At 48.6% G+C, this 20,360-nt stretch overlaps 1 protein-coding gene across 1 annotated transcript in view; it reads left to right on the top strand.

Annotated features, from left to right (window-relative positions):
- Nucleotides 1–20,360, top strand: part of LOC142784685 (ATP-binding cassette sub-family C member 2-like) — a 74,308-nt gene that overhangs the window by 11,045 nt on the left and 42,903 nt on the right. Inside the window, exons 5-6 of the mRNA XM_075883165.1 lie at nt 872–1,077; nt 18,646–18,822. Coding sequence (XP_075739280.1) covers nt 872–1,077; nt 18,646–18,822 — 383 coding nt within the window. The remainder of the gene's footprint in view (nt 1–871; nt 1,078–18,645; nt 18,823–20,360) is intronic.

Here is a 20,360-nt window from a genome sequence, read left to right as displayed (position 1 = left end):
CGCATTCTCGTTGTATTCTAGATTCATCAGTAGACGGTATATTCTAAACCTGCCAGTCAAGCTTTGTTTAGTAAAAGAAACTTATCTTACTGAGTTTGGATAACTACATTTCTTTTCTTCCGGTTGTGTTAAATTTGTTATCATTGATGTTTCTTTAGGAAGCATAAATTACGCCTCATGTAAAGATTTAAGCCTTCGTCTGGAATGGTCACTTGTTTGCCTCTACTATATTCCCATAGCTGTATCATTTCTCTATCTTTTATTCCATTAACCCTCTTGGCCGGTGCATGGTAACCTACTGAGGTCAGCCATGGATAACATCACTGCCTTTCTTTCATCTTTATTCACTTTCGCTCTCTGTATCCCGCCAGCCACTAGGCTGTCTACATGTAGCCCTTACCGGCCTGTGGGACTAACTTCCGATCTCGGTCGAAAATAAAGAATACACCTTTTTGGAACAAATAGCCCCTCTCAGGGTCTAATTTGACAATAACCACACTGCTGATCGCTGACTCATACCATTCTGTAGTTTGGAGTGATGAACAGAGTTTGAGAAGCATGATTTTTCAGCGAGATGCAGTCGAATTGCGTTATCAGGCCTTTTCTCTTATGGCTGACAAAATGGTTTGTCTCCTCAAATGATCAACTTTTATAGGCTTCCTTGTACACAACACAACAAATTTATTGGCTTTGTCAACTTGTATACAATGACTTCTGCGCATGCGCAGAAGTCCTTGTAGAAATAGATGAGTGGATCTCGTTGTAATACGCTGAATTTAATTGCTCATATTTGCTTGAACTGACACTATTACTATGGGCTTAATAAGAAGGCATTTCTTTTCATTGAAAATATTTCAATGTTATTTTGCAGCTGGCCAAGTCAATTTTCACAACTGCTCTTTTGCCTGGGCAAAGAAAATCTGCAGTGGGGCTGTCCCGGCCATACAAAATATCAGTGTCAACGTGAGCAGCGGCTCCATAGTGGGTATTGTTGGTTCTGTGGGCAGTGGAAAGTCTTCGCTTTTATCTGCAGTAATGGGAGACATGAGGTGCATTGCAGGAGCTGCAGCTCTCAAAGTGAGTTTTGAAGATGTTGGTGTTCTTTGTAAAATGTGTCTGTATGGTTATGTCTGTACGGTGTCTGTATGGTTATGGAGCTTGAGTTCGTCAAAATTTATTTAGCCAGACATTTACTTGATGCAAAAAGTTCACCATATATATATATATATATATATATATATATATGTATGTATGTATATATATATTGCAACGAGCAAGGTTGCGTAAAAACACAGGTTATTATTCGAGAAACGTTAGCCGCACCAAGCTGGTACAGGCTGGAACCCGGCAAGCACGAGCCACACACGGACGTCAACGTCTTCTTTCACGCTGGCACAGAGCTGGCGCCACTATGCTTCGGTACAATTACTCCCCGCGCAGAAAGGAGCCAACCTAGCGACCTAAGGAAAGGACACGACAAGGGGGTCATAGCACGGTTTGAGGCGTGATACTGTTTCACGCCCATGGCAGCGTTGGTCCGAAGGTGGATCAATGGGCTCAACTTCATAGTTGACAGAAGATGTTTGCCGCACCACACGGTAGGGGCCATGGTATTTCGACGAAAGCTTCGGGGAAAGACCGGGAGGGGTAGACGAGACCCAGAGCCATACCAGCATTCCTGGGTTATAGTGTACAGTAGACGCAGATGAATCGTGGTCAGTTTTCTGGCGCCATTGGTCTTGTGCGGTAAATGAGCGAGCGAGTTGACGACACTCTTAGGCATAAGCGGTCGCTTCGGAAACATCAGGCCTGTAAGGGAGAATGGTGTCCATGAAGCATGATGGCTCACTTTCGTACAGGAAGAAGAAAGGAGAAAAGCCAGTGGTTGTTTGTGGCGCAGAGTTGTACGCGTACGTGACAAAAGGGAGCACTTGGTCCCAGTTAGTGTGGTCGTAAGAGGCGTACATGGCAAGCATAATCTCTAAGGATACGTTTAAGCGTTCCGTCATGCCATTGCTTTGAGGATAGTATGCCGAGGATTTCTGATGGACAGTGCGACATGCCTTGAGCAGCTCGTCGACGGCGTTCGAGAGAAACACGCGTCCACGGTCACTCAGTAATTCACGAGGTGCACCGTGTCGCAAAATGAGATGGTGAAGAAGAAATGACGCAACGTCTTTCGCAGTGGTAGCAGGCAGCGCAAATGTTTCAGCGTAGCGTGTCAAGTGATATAGGGCGACGATAATCCACCGGTTGCCTCGAAGAGAGTTGGGTAGAGGACCATAAATATCAATTCCGACGCGGTCGAATGGTCTCGCTGGGCAGGTTAAGGGTTGCAAAGGGCCAGCAGTGCTGTGAGAAGGCGTCTTGCGTCGTTTACACGTGGTGCATGACCGAACGTACTGGCGAACGTGCCGATACAAGCCGCGCCAGTAGTATCTTAGACGAAGGTGAGGTAAGTCTTAAATACTCCAGCGTGGCCACACTGGGGGTCATCGTGAAAGGCAACGCAGATGTCCGAACGCAAATGGCGAGGGATGACAAGGAGCCACCTACGGCCGTCCGTCACGTAATTGCGGCAATACAACAAGCCTTCACGGACAGCAAAGTGTCTTTCTTGATGAGAGAGGGAGCGTAAAGTCGTTTCTGACGAACTGTGAGAGAGGACGTCGAACAAAGAATTGATCCAAGGATCCTCGCGCTGTTCGGATGGCATGTCAGTGATGCTAAACGATGACGAATCGCAAATGGCACTTGATAAGCAGGCAAAGTCAGGAGGCAGTGGAGAACAGGATAGTGCATCGGCGTCTGAATTTCTGCGTCATGAGCGATAAACAACACGGATATCGTATTTCTGAAGGCGTTAAGCCCAACGAGCGAGGCGGCCAGTAGGATCTTGTATGGACGCTAACCAGCATAAGGCATGGTGATCTGTGACAACATCAAATTGGCGTCCGTAAAGGTAAGTGCGAAATTTTCTTATAGGCCAAATGATAGCCAAGCACTCCTTTTCCGTGACGGAATAGTTGGACTCTGCCTTCGTTAGGGTACGGCTGGCATAGGCGACAACGTACTCGTCGCTACCATCCTTGCGTTGAGCGAGAATGGCACCGAGGCCGACACCGCTTGCATCCGTGTGAATTTCAGTGGGTGCATTGGGATCGAAGTGGTGGAGAACTGGCGGAGACGTGAGTAGCCGGCGCAGCTCCGTGAATGCGTCATCGCAGTGGGAATTACAGCCAGATAGGTCCGCGCTACGGGAGAGAAGCTAAGTCAGAGGGGCAATTATACAGGCAAAATTGCGAATGCAACGCCGAAAATAGAAACACAAGCCTACGAAACTACGAAGCTCCTTTAGGGTAGTAGGCTTGAGGTACTAGGCAACGGCACACAGTTTGGCAGGCTCTGGCGATACTCCTTCTTTTGAAACGACGTGGCCGAGAATTGTGAGCTTGCGGGCGCCAAAACGACATTTCTTGAAGTTTAGTTGCAACCCGGCTGCCGTAAGGCACTGGAGAACTTGTTGCAGACGGGAAAGATGAGTTTCAAAATTCGCCGAGAATACAACTATGTCGTCTAAATAGCAAAGACAGATGTGCATTTAAGTCCCCTGAGAACACTGTTCATCATTCTTTCAAAAGTCGCAGGCACATTGCAAAGCCCGAAGGGCATTACATTAAATTCATATAAGCCGTCAGGTGTCACAAACGCCGTTTTTGGACGGTCTGGTTCAGCCATTGGCACTTGCCAATATCCAAAGCGCATATCCAGTGAAGAGAAAAACTCCGCACCTTGAAGGCAATCCAAGGCGTCATCAATGCGTGGCAGACGATAAACATCCTTGCGTGTGATGTTGTTTAGTCGACGATAATCCACGCAAAACCTGATGGAGCCATTCTTTTTTCGCACGAGGACCACTGGCGAAGCCGAAAGACTGTGTGAGTGCTGAATAACACCACATTGCAGCATTTCGTCGACGTGTTGAGTGATGACGTCACGCTCAGCCTGCGAGACGCGGTAGGGGCGCTGACGAAGTGGAGTATGATGACCACTGTCGATATGGTGAGTGACAACTGACGTGCGGCCCATGGGAGGTTGTCCGTGGTCGAAGGAGGCGTGGAATTGGTCAAGTAGTTGACTGAGCTGATTGCGCTGGTCTTGCGTAAGGCCGGTGTCTACGCTGCGCAACAGAACGTCTTCGTCAGGTAGTGAGGGCGCGGTGGCAGCTGTGACAGCATCTACGGACATCGGTGTCGTATCAGAACGGGCATCGAAAGGAAAGATGTCATCATAAGTGTCAAGACTCCCAATACATTCGCCATGCAATAAGGTAGCGGGACAAGGGAACGGATTGCACACGTACACGGCACTGGAGCCATCGGCGAGTGTTATGACGGCAAACGGGACGACAAGGTTCCGGCGACGAGCGCATTCTTGTGATAGCATAAAGAGGGCAGTTGAATCGGAAACGGAGTTGCACAAAAGAGATACCGCGGCGACCGAAAAAGCAGAAATGACGACATCAGCGGCGACGATCACCTCTTTGGGTGTGTGAGGGAGATCTATGAATGTCGTGCTGAATGGAAACAAAACGAGTTGAGCACGAGCGCAGTCGACAACCGCATGATTAGCGGAAAGAAAGTTCCATCCCAGGATGATTTCATGAGACGCATGCGGAAGGACGACAAATTCAACGATGTAAAGCACTCCTTGAATCACAACATGAGCAGTGCATGTGGCAAATGGTTGGGCGTGTTGCGAACTCGCTGTGCGTAAAGAAATTTCAACCAGTGGAGTCGTCACTTTGTTCAGTTTGCGGCATAACACTTCGCCGATTATACAAATAGCGGCACCTGTGTCGACAAGAGCAGTTGTGGCGAAACTGTCCACAAACACGTCAATCTCGTTAGGGGGCGAAAGATGAGGCCTTGGAAATTTTGTCGGTGGCGCAGCTCTTGCCTCAGGAACGGCGACTGTTAGTTTTCCTCCTGGGCGTGGTTGGAACGGCGAAGCATGGGGGAAGGAGACCGAAGACGGGGTGAAGGAGATCGACGTCGGCTGAAGTCTGGTCAACGTGAGCGGGGGTCATGTTATTCAGGTGTCACGTGCCATTCTGATTGCCGAGGTATGTTGCCGGAATACTGAACATCATTAAATAGAATGCACGGCGACGACAGTAGCGCGCGACATGTCCTGGAATGCCACAGTTGTAGCAGACGGGCCGGTTATCCGGAGTACGCCCAGAGTTTATAGGTGCTCGAGGTGGTGGAAAGAGCCGATTTACCGGATAAACTGAAACTGCTGACCTGTAGTAGTTGGTGTCTGGACTGTATGAAGGGAGCGGCGGTTGGGCAGGAGGTCAGCGGACGGCTTCTGCATAAGTCAGCGGTGCAGCCACTGATATTGGGGACGCGGGCGAAGGGAGAGCCTCGACAACTTGCGTCTAATAGCACGGCGAAGTGAGTGGTCCAGTGTTGTGGGAGTTTTGTTGATGGTGGCGAGAAGAGAGAGCTATCGAGCAACTTTCTTCCGGATGTACTGTTGAACTTTAAGCATTAACACGCTGTAGTCGGGGCCACTGCTTTTGCACTTCAAAGCCGAATTATCAGCTGTTTGCATATTAGCGCGACGTGTAGAAATTCGTTGCTTGCGCAGCTCATCTAAAGTTTGACATAGCTGAATCACGGCCGTGACGGTCTGTGGGTCTTTGGCCACAAGCATATGAAAAGCGTCGTCATCAATGCCTTTTAATATTGTGACGGGGCGAGGTCTTGGCTTACAGGATAGCGTCCACCGAGAATCAGCAGCCGAACAAGATGTCTGAGTTGCCTCTCGCGCAAGCGCCTAACGCACAGGCGTCTTCTTCATCTTCGCTAAGTGCCACGCTTGCTCCTGTCGATAATGCACCGTAACATCACTCCCCTGCGGCGGAAGCGCGGTCACGGCGCTTAGTACGGCGGCGACGAACGAGGAGGGTGATACGGTTTCAGTCTGGAAACGTGTACAACGTCTGTTTGGAGTGAGGTGGTCGAAGAGGCATTGTTTAGGGGTGAGATCTCGTAGCTCACCTCACTAAGTTGTCGTAACACTTTGTAGGGGCCATGGTAGTGTGATAGTAGCTTCTCTAACAAGCCGACTTGGCGGTTTGGTGTCCAGAGAAGTACGAGAGACCCCGGCGAGAAGTGCACGCTTTGGTGGCGACTGTCATAGTGGTCTTTTTGGTGCGCTTTCGACAAGTGCAGCCGATCACGGGCAAGCTGACGGGCTGCATGGGCTGGAGAAACGACATCGCTGGCGCACTCAGTAGACAAGGGGGCAGCTGAAGGAAGGAGCTTGTCAAATGGTAATGCTGGATGTCGGCCAAATAGCAAATAAAACGGCGAATAACTAGCTGTGTCGTGCCGTGAAGAATTGTAGGCGAACGTGACAAAGGGGAGTGCTTTGTCCCAGTCACGGTGATCTGGCGAAATGTACATTGACAGCATCTGCGTCAGCGTTCGGTTCAGACGCTCGGTCAATCCATTTGTCTGTGGATGATAAGCGGTGGTAAGCTTGTGCTCAGTGGAGAAGGCGCGGAGAATGTCATCCACAACACGTGAAAGAAAGGACCTTCCTCGATCAGTAAGCAGCTGCCGCGGAGCGCCGTGATGAAGAATGACTTCATACAAGAGAAAATCAGCCCCGTCAGTGGAACAGCTTGTCGGCAGTGCTTTAGTGATGGCAAAGCGTTTGGCGTAGTCTGTGGCGAGTGCAACCCATTTATTTCCGGAGGTGGACGTAGGAAACGGGCCCAACCGGTCAAGGCCAACACGGAAGAATGGTTCCGTCGGTATGTCAATGGGCTGTAGGAGGCCAGATGGTAGCACAGAGGGGCACTCGCGGCGTTGCAGCGGTCGCAAGCATTGACGTAGCGAACCACAAAACGATACAGTCCGGGCCAGAAAAAGCGACGTCGCACATGATCGTAGGTGCGAGAGACGCCTAGGTGACCAGCTGTAGGTACGTCCAGTAGTTGTTCGAGAACGCTGGTACGCAGGTGGTGGGGAAGCACAAGTAGTAATTCCGGGCTATCAGCGTTGAAGCTGCAGTTCGAAGCGTTGTCGAAGCGTTCGAACAGGCGAAAGAAAGGGTCTGTTGAAGCAGAGGTCAGACGCTCGATGATGGAGAGTAACGACGGGTCACGTCGTTGTTCGGTGGAGATATCACCCAAAGCGTGGATGGAGAGAACGCAGGGGTCTGAATCAAGGTCTGTCAAGTCGGGCGTTTCAACCGAATAACGTGAAAACGGTCTGCGTCTGTGTGGAGGCGTCCCGACTTGTAGTGGACCACGAATGAGTATTCTTGCAGACGTAGCGTCCAGCGACCAAGACGTCCAGATGGGTCCTTTAGCGATGACAGCCAGCAAAGAGCGTGATGGTCCGTAACAACGGAAAAATTTCGGCTATACAGGTAAGGCCTGAATTTCGCCACGGCTCACACTAAAGCTAGGCATCCACGCTCAGTGATGGAGAACTTCCGTCCGGCAGGTGAAAGAAGACGACTGGCGTAAGCAATCACGAGGTGCTTCCCGTGCTGTCGTTGGTCAAGGACCGCTCCAATTCCATGGCCACTGGCAGCAGTCAGAAGCTCTGTAGGTGATGCTGGGTCGAATTGGGCCATATTGGTGGCGTAGTCAGCAGATGGATAAGAGTCGAAAAGGCGTCCGCTTGCTCTATACCCCATGCGAAGGGAACGTCATTATATAAGAGATCAGTAAGCGGTCGAGCGATGTCGGCGAAGTTGCGGACAAATCGACGAAAATAGGAACATAGCCCTACAAAACTTCGGACATCCTTGGTTGAGCGTGGTTCAGTAAATTGTTGTACTGCTCGCACCTTTTCAGGATCTGGTTGAACACCATCGGCACTGACAAGGTGGCCGAGTATGGGGATTTCGCGACGTCCGAAATAGCATTTTGCAGAATTGAGCTGGAGAGCAGCTCTTCGAAAAACATCCAGAATGGCTGACAGACGTGTTATATGGCTGTCAAAGGTAGGTGAAAAGACGATGACATCGTCTAAGTAACATAAGCAGATGAACCACTTATATCCTCGTAGAAGGGAGTCCATCATGCGCTCGAAAGTTGCCGGCGCATTACACAGTCCGAACGGCATCACTTTGAACTGGTAGAGGCCGTCGGGCGTAACGAAAGCGGTTTTTTCACGATCTATGGGGTCGACGTAAGTTTGCCAATAGCCGGACCGAAGGTCCATAGACGAAAAGTATTGGGCACCATGGAGGCAATCGAGGGCGTCATCAATCCGAGGCAAAGGGTAGACATCTTTGTGGGTCACTTTGTTTAAATGGCGATAGTCCACGCAAAAGCGCCCGCTGTCATCCTTCTTCTCAACGAGCACGACTGGGGAGGCCCAGGGGCTGGATGAGGGTTTTATTACGTCTTTTGTAATCATTTTATCCACTTCATTTTGAAAACTTGGCGTTCCTTGTGAGATACGCGATATGGACGCCACCATATAGGACTGGCATCACCAGTGTTGATCCGGTGAGTCACTGCAGTTGTTTTGCTGAGAGGGCGGTGGTCAAAGTCGAAAACTTCTCTATGTGATGTTAGCAGACTACGGAGGCTGGCAGCTTGCACTGCAGTGAGGTCGGGAGCAATCATCCTGTTAATGTCATCTGCAGGCAGAGTGTAATGGCGGCGAAGACAGGGGGATGTAGTTTCGGTGTCCAAACCAGTAACGTTGCAGCTGTCAAGTGGAGATAGGGTGGCCAAAGACATGTCTTGCGAAATAACTTGAGTAGTGGTATAACTACTGTATTATTAGCGACGGCGACAACAGTGTGAGCAAGGTCGACGTCTCGGGCCATCAGTACGTCGACTATAGGAGTTACGAGGTAGTCACCATCGGGCACATGACGTGAGCACGACAAAGTGACATATGTAGCAGCATGCGGAGGCAAGTGAACGTGGTGACGAGAGCATAAACGGGGAGAATAGTCAGCTGGAAAATTGGCAAACTGCGGCATCTCAAGCTCAAGAGCACCAGTGGCACAATCAATGATTGCAGAATGACGTGACAGGAAGTCCAATCCAAGTATTAGGTCATGAGGACACATTTCAATGACGGCAAACTGAACTAATGTGAGATGACCGGCAATGGACACACGGGCTGTGAACATCCCTTGAACATCAGGGGTCCTCCCATCAGCGACATGAAGTTTGTGGGAAGCGGCAGGCGTGAGCACTTTATGTAGGCGTCGGCGAAGGTTCGCGCTCATTACAGAAATGTGCGCTCCAGTATCTATAAGGGCAGAAATAGCCACACCGTCAACGGCAACGTCTAACAAATTTTGTCTCGTCGGAAGCGTCAAGACAGGATTTGTGGAGGGAGTCGAAAATTCAACGTCACCTCCGGGCGCTGCACCGTATAGTTTTCCGGGTAGGCAGGAGCGGGGTTGAATGGGGACGCTGGCCTGCGAGTATGTGGTGAGCGAAACAACTGGCGACGTCCTGGAGGTGAACGCGACTGACCACCATGCGGTGACGGAGATCGGCTGTTGAACCTTCTGTAGTTGTTTTGCGGAGAAGGCTGCATGGCAGACGCGAAGCGGGTGCTGTCCTGTCGGTAGTGAGGTTGAGATGAAGTCCAAGGTGACGAGGACTAGCGGTATTTGCAGTAACGGACGACATGACCGATACGGTGGCAATGAAAACAAATTGGTCGATTGTCGACGGTTCTCCACGCAGCAGGGTCGTGAGATCGGGCCGTAAACTGCTGCTCGTGATAGGACGACGGTGGACGCCATGAAGCTCGCGGCGGGCTTGGCAAAGCGCACACCGAGGGAATACCTATGCTGGCGAGTTCTTGGCGGACGATGGCTTGAACCATGTTAGCAGTGAGCGGGGTCGTGTCACTTGCAGCGGTGTGAGCCGGAGCAGAGGCAATGGCTTCAAGTTCGCGCCGTACAATTCGAGTCACCCGATCCGATGAATCTAGAGGTGGTGGCTGTGTTCTTGCACGGCCTTCGCAAGATGATGTTGGAGCCGTATTCGGAAGGCGGGTAAATACGCTGTTAATCCGCCGGCTCTTCGCTTGCTCAAAGCGCCGACATTCTTTTTTAATGGCGTCCACTGTAGAAAAAGTTTTGCAGATGATGAAGTTGAATGCGTCATCCGCAATCCTCTTAAGAATATGCCCGACCTTGTCAGCCTCCGGCATCTCGGCATTGGCTTTGCGACACAACGACAACACATCTTCTATATAGGAGACGTAAGACTCGGTCGAGGTCTGCGCCGAGACGCGAGCATTTTGTCCGCGGCCATTTTTCTTCCAATCGGCTTTCCGAACAGGTCCAACATTTTCTCCCTGCACACTGCCCAACTCCCAAGTTCTGTTTCATGGTTCTCATACCACAATTTGGTGGTTCCCCTAAGATAGAGTAACAGGTTTGCCAGCATAAGAGTCGGGCCCCATTGGTATCGAGTACTCACACGTTCGTACTCTGCCAGCCAATCTTCAACGTCGACTTCATCTGAATCCCCGGAACCGCTGAACGTGCCAGGATCCCACGGGGTTTCAAGCATGAAGCTTGTGGTCGCAGAAGGAGATGCAGTTACCGCATCATCTCCGGCCGCAGGAACACCAGGGGCAGATGCAGACGCCGTACTCTCCGTCATCGTTGTGGAATGACCCTTCAAACGTCGGCCGCTGCGAAGTTTTGTTGCGAGGCGGTTACGCAGCACTTCCACCAAATGTGACGGGGCAAGGTCTTGGCTTACTGGATAGCGTCCACCGAGAATCAGCAGCCGAACAAGATGTCTGAGTTGCCTCTCACGCAAGCGCCTAACGCGCAGGCGTCTTCTTCATCTTCGCTAAGTGCCACGCTTGCTCCTGTCGATGATGCACCGTAATAATACATTCTTTATTCTGCCAGCCTCGGTCATCCTCGCATCAACTCGCCTACAGAGGCTGATCACATCCTCAATGTAGCTCGTGAAGCTCTCACCATTTCGCTGAAATTGTCCCCGCAGGCCCAGTTCAGCACGAAGCTTACGCATGGCTGGACGACCGAAAAACGAGGTGACGGCCCCTTTGAAAACCGACCAGGTGGGGATGTCGGCTTGGTGGTTGGTGAACCTTAGGTTGGCCAAATTCGTCAAGTAGAAGATGACGTGAGTCAGCTTCGCAGGGTCATCCCACTTGTTATTCGCGCTGGCATGCTCGTACTCTGCCAGCCAGTCCTCGACATCTTGATCTTCAGTGCCGTTGTATACTGGTGGGTCACGCAGACGAAGTACACCAGAACACATGACAGGTGGCAGCGTGGAAGAGCCTTGTGGGGGATCGACGCGCTCGGTCATCGCGGGCTGAGATGGTAGCTTACGGCTGCGGAGCGCCAGGACGTTACCCAGCACGTTTCCACCAAATGCAACGAGCAAGGTTGCGTAAAAACACAGGTTATTATTCGAGAAACGTTAGCCGCAACAAGCTGGTACAGGCAGGAGCCCGGCAAGCACGAGCCACACACGGACGTCAACGTCTTCTTTCACGCTGGCACAGAGCTGGCGCCACTATGCTTCGGTACAATATATATATATATATATATATATATATATATATATATATATATATATATATATATTGTAAGGCAACGTTTTGGCTGCAAGACACTTCTTTTTACTTGCCGAGCCTCTGCCCCACAACACAGGTAAAACTGATGATGATGATGAGTATGTACATATAAGATGACGCGTCTTATACGGAAACTCAACGTCGAACGAATGGCTTCAGACGCCATATGTGGACAATCTCTGAACCACGACTGCGACGATCCGAAAAAAGGTCGGTGGGAGTGATACGATAGTTCACTGGGGACGTTTATTCATTGATTGTATATAGTCCAATGAAGCGTGACTGAAACTTGTCACACAATCGTGGAGTACGAATAGGCGTCCAAAGCAACACTTCATCCCCCGGACTGAAGGAGACGTCGCGATGAGAGCTGTCGTAGCGTTGCTTGCGATCTTGCAAATTGGTTTCTGTGTTAAGGCTAGCCCGTGGCCGACATTCTTCGAGCCTTGTGATGAACTTCTCTGATACGCTTGCCGAGGCGTTGGTTGGCACATTTAAGAAAGATACGTCGATGGTGAATGTCGGTGAACGGCCGTACACGAGGTATTAAGGCGAGTAGCCAGTAGTTCTTTGAACAGCGGTGTTATCGTCAAACGTCACAAAAGGCAAAATCGTATCCCAGTTGTCGTAGTTTGGTGCGATGTACATCTACAGCATGTCTGTTAGTGTCCGATGAAATCTTTCTGTCAGCCCATTGGTTTGGGGTTGGTAGGCTGACGTTGTTTGATGTACTGTGCCACAGGTTGTGAGCAGAGTTTCTATTATGGTAGACAGGAACGTCTTGCCGCGATCACTCAGGAGGACGCGAGGTGCACCCTGACGCAATACAATATCGTTGAGAAAGAAGTCTGCGACGTCTGAAGCAGCACTTGTGCGTAGTGCAGCAGTCTCTGCGTACCGTGCCAGGTGTTCGACAGCAGTCACAATCCAACCATTACCTGCTGGCGTGATGGGGGGACATCCGAGTTGGTCTATGCCAACGATGGCAAATGGAGTCTCGGGACATAGAATAGGTTGCAGAAGTCCAGCAAGAGACGAAGTTGGTTGCTTCCGCTGTTCACACAGATGGCAAGATGCAACGTACTTGCCAACAAAGGTAGAGATGCCCGGCCAGAAAAAACGGTTTCTCATGCGGCTTTGTGTTTTGTGAAATCCCAAGTGTCCTGCACATGAGTCGTCGTGAAAGGCTTCGAGGACTTGGTAACGTAGAGAACGCGAAAGTACTGGAACCCAGTGGTGTCGATCAGCAGTGTAAACGTAACGATGGAGCACATTGTTATCGAGCTTAAATTGCCGTAGTTGTCGGCGCAATCTAGCATTAGGAGTAGGTGACATGCCATTAAGGCGTTGGATAACGTGATTGCAGTATGGATCATCACGCTGGCGTGTGGCGAACTCGGTGTAGCGATTTCAAGCCAGCGTGTCGATAACCGCAAGGTGTGATAATGTCCGGGGTGACCCAATGCCTTGCCCACCAGACGAGCAAAAGGCTGACGTACTTGATGATGAAAGTGAAAGGGGGTAGCGAGAGAGAGCATCTGCATCTTGGTGTCTTTTGCCAGACTTATAGATGACGTCAAATTTGTACTCTTGTAGGCGGAGCACCCAACGACCGAGGCGACCAGACAAGTTTCTCAGTGTCGAGAGCCAGCACAAGGTGTGGTGGTCTGTAATAACCATGAAGTGGCGTCAGTAAAGGTAGGGACGAAAGTTTCGTATAGCCCAAACGACAGCAAGGCACTCCTGCTCCGTTATGGAGTAGTTCTGTTCAGCAGCCGTAAGAGCACGACTAGCATACGCTAAAACTATTTCCCTTGAAGTGGCATCCCGCTATAGAAGAACTGCTCCAATGTCATGGCTGCTCGCGTCGGTGTGCAGACATGTAGGTGCGTTCTCGTCGAAATGGCACAGAACAGGGTGGGACGTTAAAGCATTCTTGAGGGCTTGAAAGGCACGCTCTCAGTCGTTGTTCCAAGCGAAAGTTGATCCGGATGTGAGCAGCATGTGCAGTGGCGACGCGATGGCAGCAAAATGACTAATGAAGCGGTGGAAGTAGGATGCCAGGCCCAGGAAACTTCGTGGGTGTTTCTGAATTTCTGGCCGAGGGAAGCGTATCACGGCAGCAAGCTTGTCAGGGTCCAGATGAATTCCATCTTTGCTGACAAGGTGGCCCAACACGTTGATGTTCTTGTTGGCGAAATGGCATTTTTGTGTTTAGCTGAAGTCCAGCACTGGAAATACACGTCAAAAATTTGTCCAAACGATCAAGATGCTGACGAAACGAAGAGGAGAAAATTACGATGTCATCTAGGTAACAGAGACATGTTTTCCATTTTAGGCCGCGTTGAACTGTGTCCATCATGCGTTCAAACGTGGTAGGAGCGTTACATAAACCGAATGGCATGACGTTGAATTCGTACAGCCCGTCTGGTGTTGTAAAGGCAGTTTTTAGGGGCGAAGCTCCTTAGGGCGTGGGCTGTGCGTCCCCTGTATGTAGCCACCTCTAGTTTAGTTCTTGCAGTGTTCGCTAGATGGCGGTACCGTCCCCTGTATGTAGCCACCTCTAGTTTAGTTCTTGCAGTGTTCACTAGATGGCGGTACCGTCCCCTGTATGTAGCCACCTCTAGTTTAGTTCTTGCAGTGTTCACTAGATGGCGGTACCGTCTTCTGTATGTAGCCACCTCTCGTTTAGTTCTTGTAGTGTTTACTAGATGGTGGTACTTGTAGCTGATGATGAAAAGATGCAAGATGTTATAAACTAGAAAGCGGTACTTGTAGTTGATGAAAGACGCGAGATCTTATAAAATAGGAATGATGTCACATATGGCGCGTGTCATTGGTTGAAGGCAATCGTTCGATTTAGTGCGGCGACGTACGCTAGGGGGAGCGATGTAATAAAATCGAGTGGGCAAAATGTACAGAGGATTCATGGTTTACCAGGTTTACCTCCGGAGCTTCGCCCACTTATCATCATTCACTTCGTGGATATGGCGGCACTTTTTTTTCTTTGTCCGCTTTGTGCATAGGTATTTGCCAATAACCAGACCGTAAATCGAGGCTGGAGAAAAATTCAGCGCCTTGTAGAGAATCAAGTGCGTCGTCGACTCGTGGCATCGGGTAGACGTCTTTGCGCGTGATCCTATTAAGTGCTCTATAATCGACGCAGAATCGCACCAAACCATCCTTCTTTTGGACTAGCACTACAGGTGAAGACCACGAGCTGGACGAAGGCCGGATAACATCTCGTTTGAGCATAGCAGCAACGTTGTCCTCGATGATTTTCCTCTCTGCGGATGACACTCGATATGGGCGGCGGCGTACGATTGTATTGCCTTCCGTTTCGATTCGATGCACGGCGACAGAAGTGCGACCCAGAAGCTTGGAAGATACATCAAATGAAGCGCTGTGTTTTGGAAGCATACGCAAAAGTTCTTGCTTTTGCGCTGACGTGAGATCGGGATTTATTGTGGCTGTTAAAGCAGCCGTTGTAGCATGGTGAACAATACTCGTACAGAAAGATGGCGAGTCTGCGGGAAGGGGCACCAGAGAAAGTGGTTAGGTATTTGTGAAGCAAACCACGCTGGTGCCCTGGGGCAGTGCAACAGGCAATGAAGTGGGGTTAACTACTTAACTAATGCTCTTCCGTCACGAAAGCGCACCAGGCTAGGAGCGATGGTAAGTCCACCAGAGATGTAGCGTCCCCACGGTGCTAGGAACACATCACCAGTACCGATCCTATCTGATGTCAGGGTCAGAATATGCTCATTACCTGGAGGAATAAAACAGTCATCAGCGGTGACGAAACGCTGGCTATGGGCATAGTTATCAGACAAAAGCGCAGTATCTGGCATGCAAATGACCCTCTGACGGCAAGATATCACGGCTGAAGCTGAGGAGAGAAAGTCCCATCCTACTAGCGCATTGGTACACGAAGACAGAACGAGGAACTGTATATGGTGAAGGATGCCCTCAATAAAAACTCGTGCTGTTCTAAACGTATCAGTTGAAGGTCATCGAGTCGCTGACACGTACTGATGACATCAGCGACAGTGGTCGGGTTCTTTGTCACCAGAGCGTTAAATTCGACGGCACCTATGCCCTTCAGCAAGTGGCGAACGTGGTCATGCTCTGCCATCAAGCTGTCGACGCGACGTCATAGGGCGAGAACATCTTCAATGTATGAAATATAGGACTCGCCTGAGTGCTGGACACGTTCAGCAAGCTTCTGTTTGGTGATGTCTGCACGTACAGAAGGGTTGAAAAATATCTGACGGAGCTGCCGCTTAAAGGTAGGCCAGTCTGGGAAATCCAGCTGATGGTTGAGAAACCATGTCTCAGCGACACCAGTCAGATAGAACGGTACGCAGGACAGCTTCACAGAACCATACCGATACTTAAGCGCACTCACACGGTCGTGCTCATCCAACCAGTCTTCAACTTCACCGCGAAGGCCGGCGAACAACGGTGGATCTTTTTGAGGGGCGGTGACAGTCCAAGAAGGCATGCCCAGGGGTGCAGGCGTGGTAGATGTAGCCTTGTTGTGCTCGTCTTGTGACATGACCGTAGGCTGACTGCGCAGACGGCGACCCGACCGGAGCTCCTGGGATGGTTCGTAGTCGAAGATAACGAAAAAGTGCTGCAGGGAGAGGACCAGGGGTCCGGAAAGCACTCTCCAGCACTTGTAATTTGGTTGGTTTGTTGGTTCCTCAACGCATTGGCGCAACCCACCTGGGGGGATAGGCCATGAATGGGACGGTGCCTTGCTTTTTAAATTAATTCACTTCTTGAAAGAGAGGGTGAGATTACTTAGGTAATATAGGTAATAATAAAAAGATGTTAAATTTCTAAAAAAACCTTGGAAGAAAACATATAAACATACGAAAAATAAAAAAAATTATACATGAAACAACTGAAGTTACTTATTTTTAGCATTCCAATCTTTTAGATTTTCGTAAGAAATTTGTAACAGCGGTAAAAACGCTCCTGTGGCTGAATCAAAATGTGACTGCGCCAAATGAAAGAATCACCGGAATAGTAAAGTTTAAGCCCAACTTTCGTAGGGGTTCTTCTAGTAGATTTTCCCCTTGAGTTTTAAATTTTCGGCATGACAAAAAGAAGTGCTCCAAAGATTCCCTCTCATTACAATAAAGGCACATAGGCGACTGTGCCAGACCCGATCTGTGAAGGTAAAAGTTCAATGAGGGGACTCGACAGCACAGCCTGGTAATCACTATTTCTTCCTTTCTTGATGAACACCACTTGTTCTTCCAAGGGAACTTTAGCTGTGGGAAGTCTGATACAAACAAAGGGAATCTTTCAAAGTTATTGGCCATTGTGCGTTTTTCAAAGCGTGCTGCTGTGATATATTCCGAAGTAGGCAAAATAGGTAATACATGACAATCAACGGAAGATATAGCTAGTGCATCTGCATGCTCATTCAGAGCTAAACCTCTATGGCCTGGTACCCTAACTAGTCGGACGAGTCGCACATGTGTAGGAATGAGCGAGTAGAAAGTTTCTAAGGTACGCGAAAAAGTTGGTGAGCCTAAGGCAGTACAGACCGAGAAACAGTCAGTGAGAACAATCACCGCTGATATATCTTGCGGCACTTTACGCAATGCAAGGACTATTGCCAGTTGTTCAGCTTGGTAAATAGGTGTAAAGTCGGGTAATCGAATTGAAAAATCCCAATCTAGAAAGAATGATACAATTTCTACGCCAGCCTTCTTTTGATAAACCGAAGCGTCAGGCGCTATCACAATAGATGTTTCTAGATTGGCCAAATGATCTTCCACAAAGCCATTTATATACTGATATGGTAAATTTTTAGCATTTTTGGGATATATGTCGTCAAATTCTATCCTAATTGCATCTACAGTGTTGAGCACAAGTGTTTCCCAAAGGTTAACTCTTAAGGGCTCTAAAAGTTTCTGAGTGAATATTACTTGAGTACACCTTAATTTAGGCGATTGGTGGTTGAAAAATGAGGTCTGCAGGTTAATGAACACATACTGTGCCCTCCGCTGAGGTGACGCATAGATTTTAAGGAATGTACGTACTGTTAGAATATGAAATCTTTTAATCAGAGAAGGCAGGCGGGATTCTTCGTATAGGAAATTGTTGGCAACATATTTCGATAGCCCTAGGCATAGGCGTAAAGATTCGCGTTCTAGCAGAATCAGTGGTCGAACTTTGCAGGCCGGAGCGCCAGAAAATAAAACACAGCCGAATTCTAACTTCGGTCGAATGTACATGCAATATATCATAACGAGCACGTCTCTACGCAAACCGGCACGATAATTACTGAGCCTGCACAGCATTCCTACGGCACGTGCTCCTTTAGCAGCCATTTTTTCTATGTGGGGAAACCAGTTAAGTGTTTCGGTGTAGGTTACCCCCAAGTACCTAACTGACTTGACCGGTAAGGCAACGTTTTGGCTGCAAGACACTTCTTTTTACTTGCCGAGCCTCTGCCCCACAACACCCGTTAGACTGATCATGATGAGTATGTACATATAGGATGACGCGTATGATTAATGCTGGCGATATATATATATATATATATATATATATATATATATATATATATATATATATATATATATATATATATATATATATATATATATATATATATATACGTTTCATTGCTGGTCCTCCTTATTATCATGCACGTGCAGTCATAACTTTCCATGAATTCTTTCTTTTTTTACCGCTGTTCTGCTTTCTTGCAGTTAGTTGGCGGCTGTGTGGTCTTGGCTTTGTTCCTGCGTCGGTTTTCCTATGCCCTGTTTTTTGACAGGTATTTAGTGGACAAGAATATTCAGCAGTGAACCATCTGGTGCCACAATTGTATGTTGCAGTATTATCACAGTATTAGCTAGAAGCCTTAGAGTGACATCCGTGGGAATTAGCCCAATTGTAATTGTAGAAAAAGCTAGTATTTTTTTAGTGCTATGAATGTGTTCAGTGTTTTAGTGCTATGAATGTCCATCACGCGACATATGCGCAGGGCACGATTGGTGTTCTATGTCAAAGGCCCCACGTGTTCAACATGACCATAAGAGACAACATAATATTTGGTCGCAGTGTTGATGAGTCGTACTACTGGAAAGTGTTGGAAGCTTGTGAAATGATTCGTGACATCGAGGGATTTGCGGCTGGCGACATGACCGAAGCAGGGGAGAAGGTAAGCCACCACAGTGTCAATATGGTGTATTAATAGCGCAATGAATAGCGTGCGTTACTTGCAGTAGGTACTGGTTGTGTTACTAAAATGCAGCCTAATATACTTCTGAAATTAGGTAAAAAACACTCGGCATACTCAAAGTTGTCACGAAATGTTTGACATTTTGCTTTTTTGAGTATGTACTACCCAGAAAAAACACACCGAATGCTATTCACATGACTTCGCAACTTTGGTGAAATACTGCTTAAGCTCCTATTCAGCCTAACCTTAGTAGTGGCCAGAATTATTAATAGGTGACTAGCGCATTCAACAAATATAGTAAATTTGAAACCACCTCACAAAGTGCACGTTGAGGTAAGCCGAAAGTGATAAGCAATATTTTTAGCAACTACTTATAGGTATTAAGGTGTTATAGTTTTCATGAATGCTACAGGTGCCCCATAACAATTATCTTATTTTTAGTTAGTGCGCACAATAAGTACGCACTTATATGTTAAAACAATGGCCATTTGTGACAACTGTTGAGCTTCGTTGACACTGCAATTGTAGGGGTCAGTCACCGCGTGTTGAACCGCCCAGTGTTTCACGAAAAGGCCGTAAACGAGGAGGGCACGTACAATAATCATATCAACTTCAGAGAGCACCCTACAAAATAATGACTATTTTTCTGCACAGAAGTTCTCCTAGAGGTAAGCTTTTATTTGTAAGTTCCATCAGGGTCACGCTCCATGTTAAAGCATCAATTTCTTTTATTGCGATAGCAATTATATGGACACTCTCGGATGGATTTCGCCGCCGCCATTAGCGTCGAGTAGCGTCGATGTCATGCATCGTATATGTATACGTATCTATATATATGAAAACGGAAGAAAGAAAAAAATCCCAGAAAAAAAAGAGGCTCCGGCGCGCGGAACCGAACGCAGAAACTCCACGTCACGAATGCGAGGCGTTAACCACAGAGCCACTGAAAGGTACCCCTTAATTGATCAAACGGCAAGTTATTCACATATACCACTTACCGTGTTTGGCGAGCATTTTTTAGGGGGGGGGGGAGGGAACTTTTATGTTTTAAGCAATATCAGCTAGATGGCGCAATGAGCGCGTGGCAGCTCCCATGTCTCAGGCGTACTTTGGCCCGCGTAGAAAATAAGAGGTTGTACTTTCGATTGCAAGCCCTTATCTTGCAGTTCGGAGAATGGTATGTCTTGGCTAGCCTTTGGGTTTCGTCGGAACGATTCTGTTGTAGTTACCGGACACACAAAGGTCACTGCAATTGTTACACAGCCTCCGTTTGCGAAAAGGGCACGCTTTTTAGGCACAGCAAAGTAACAACTGAGACGCTTATTCGCATTCATCTGTACCTCTGACTATGTTTCGTGCGTATTTCTAAAGACGATGGTCTTTCTTGGGGACCTTCGACGCAAAAACTTTGGTCTGTCTGTCCGTCTGACCGTCTGTCTGACCGTCTGACCGTCTGTCTGTCTGTCCGTTTATCTATCATTACCGCGAACCAAGTACTCTAAACAGCACCAGCCGAT

The sequence above is a fragment of the Rhipicephalus microplus genome, unplaced genomic scaffold, assembly GCF_043290135.1.
Source record: "Rhipicephalus microplus isolate Deutch F79 unplaced genomic scaffold, USDA_Rmic scaffold_15, whole genome shotgun sequence".
Taxonomy (NCBI): Eukaryota; Metazoa; Arthropoda; class Arachnida; order Ixodida; family Ixodidae; genus Rhipicephalus; species Rhipicephalus microplus.
The sequence above is the reverse complement of the archived record's forward strand: the minus strand, read 5'-3'. Positions and strand labels throughout refer to the sequence as shown.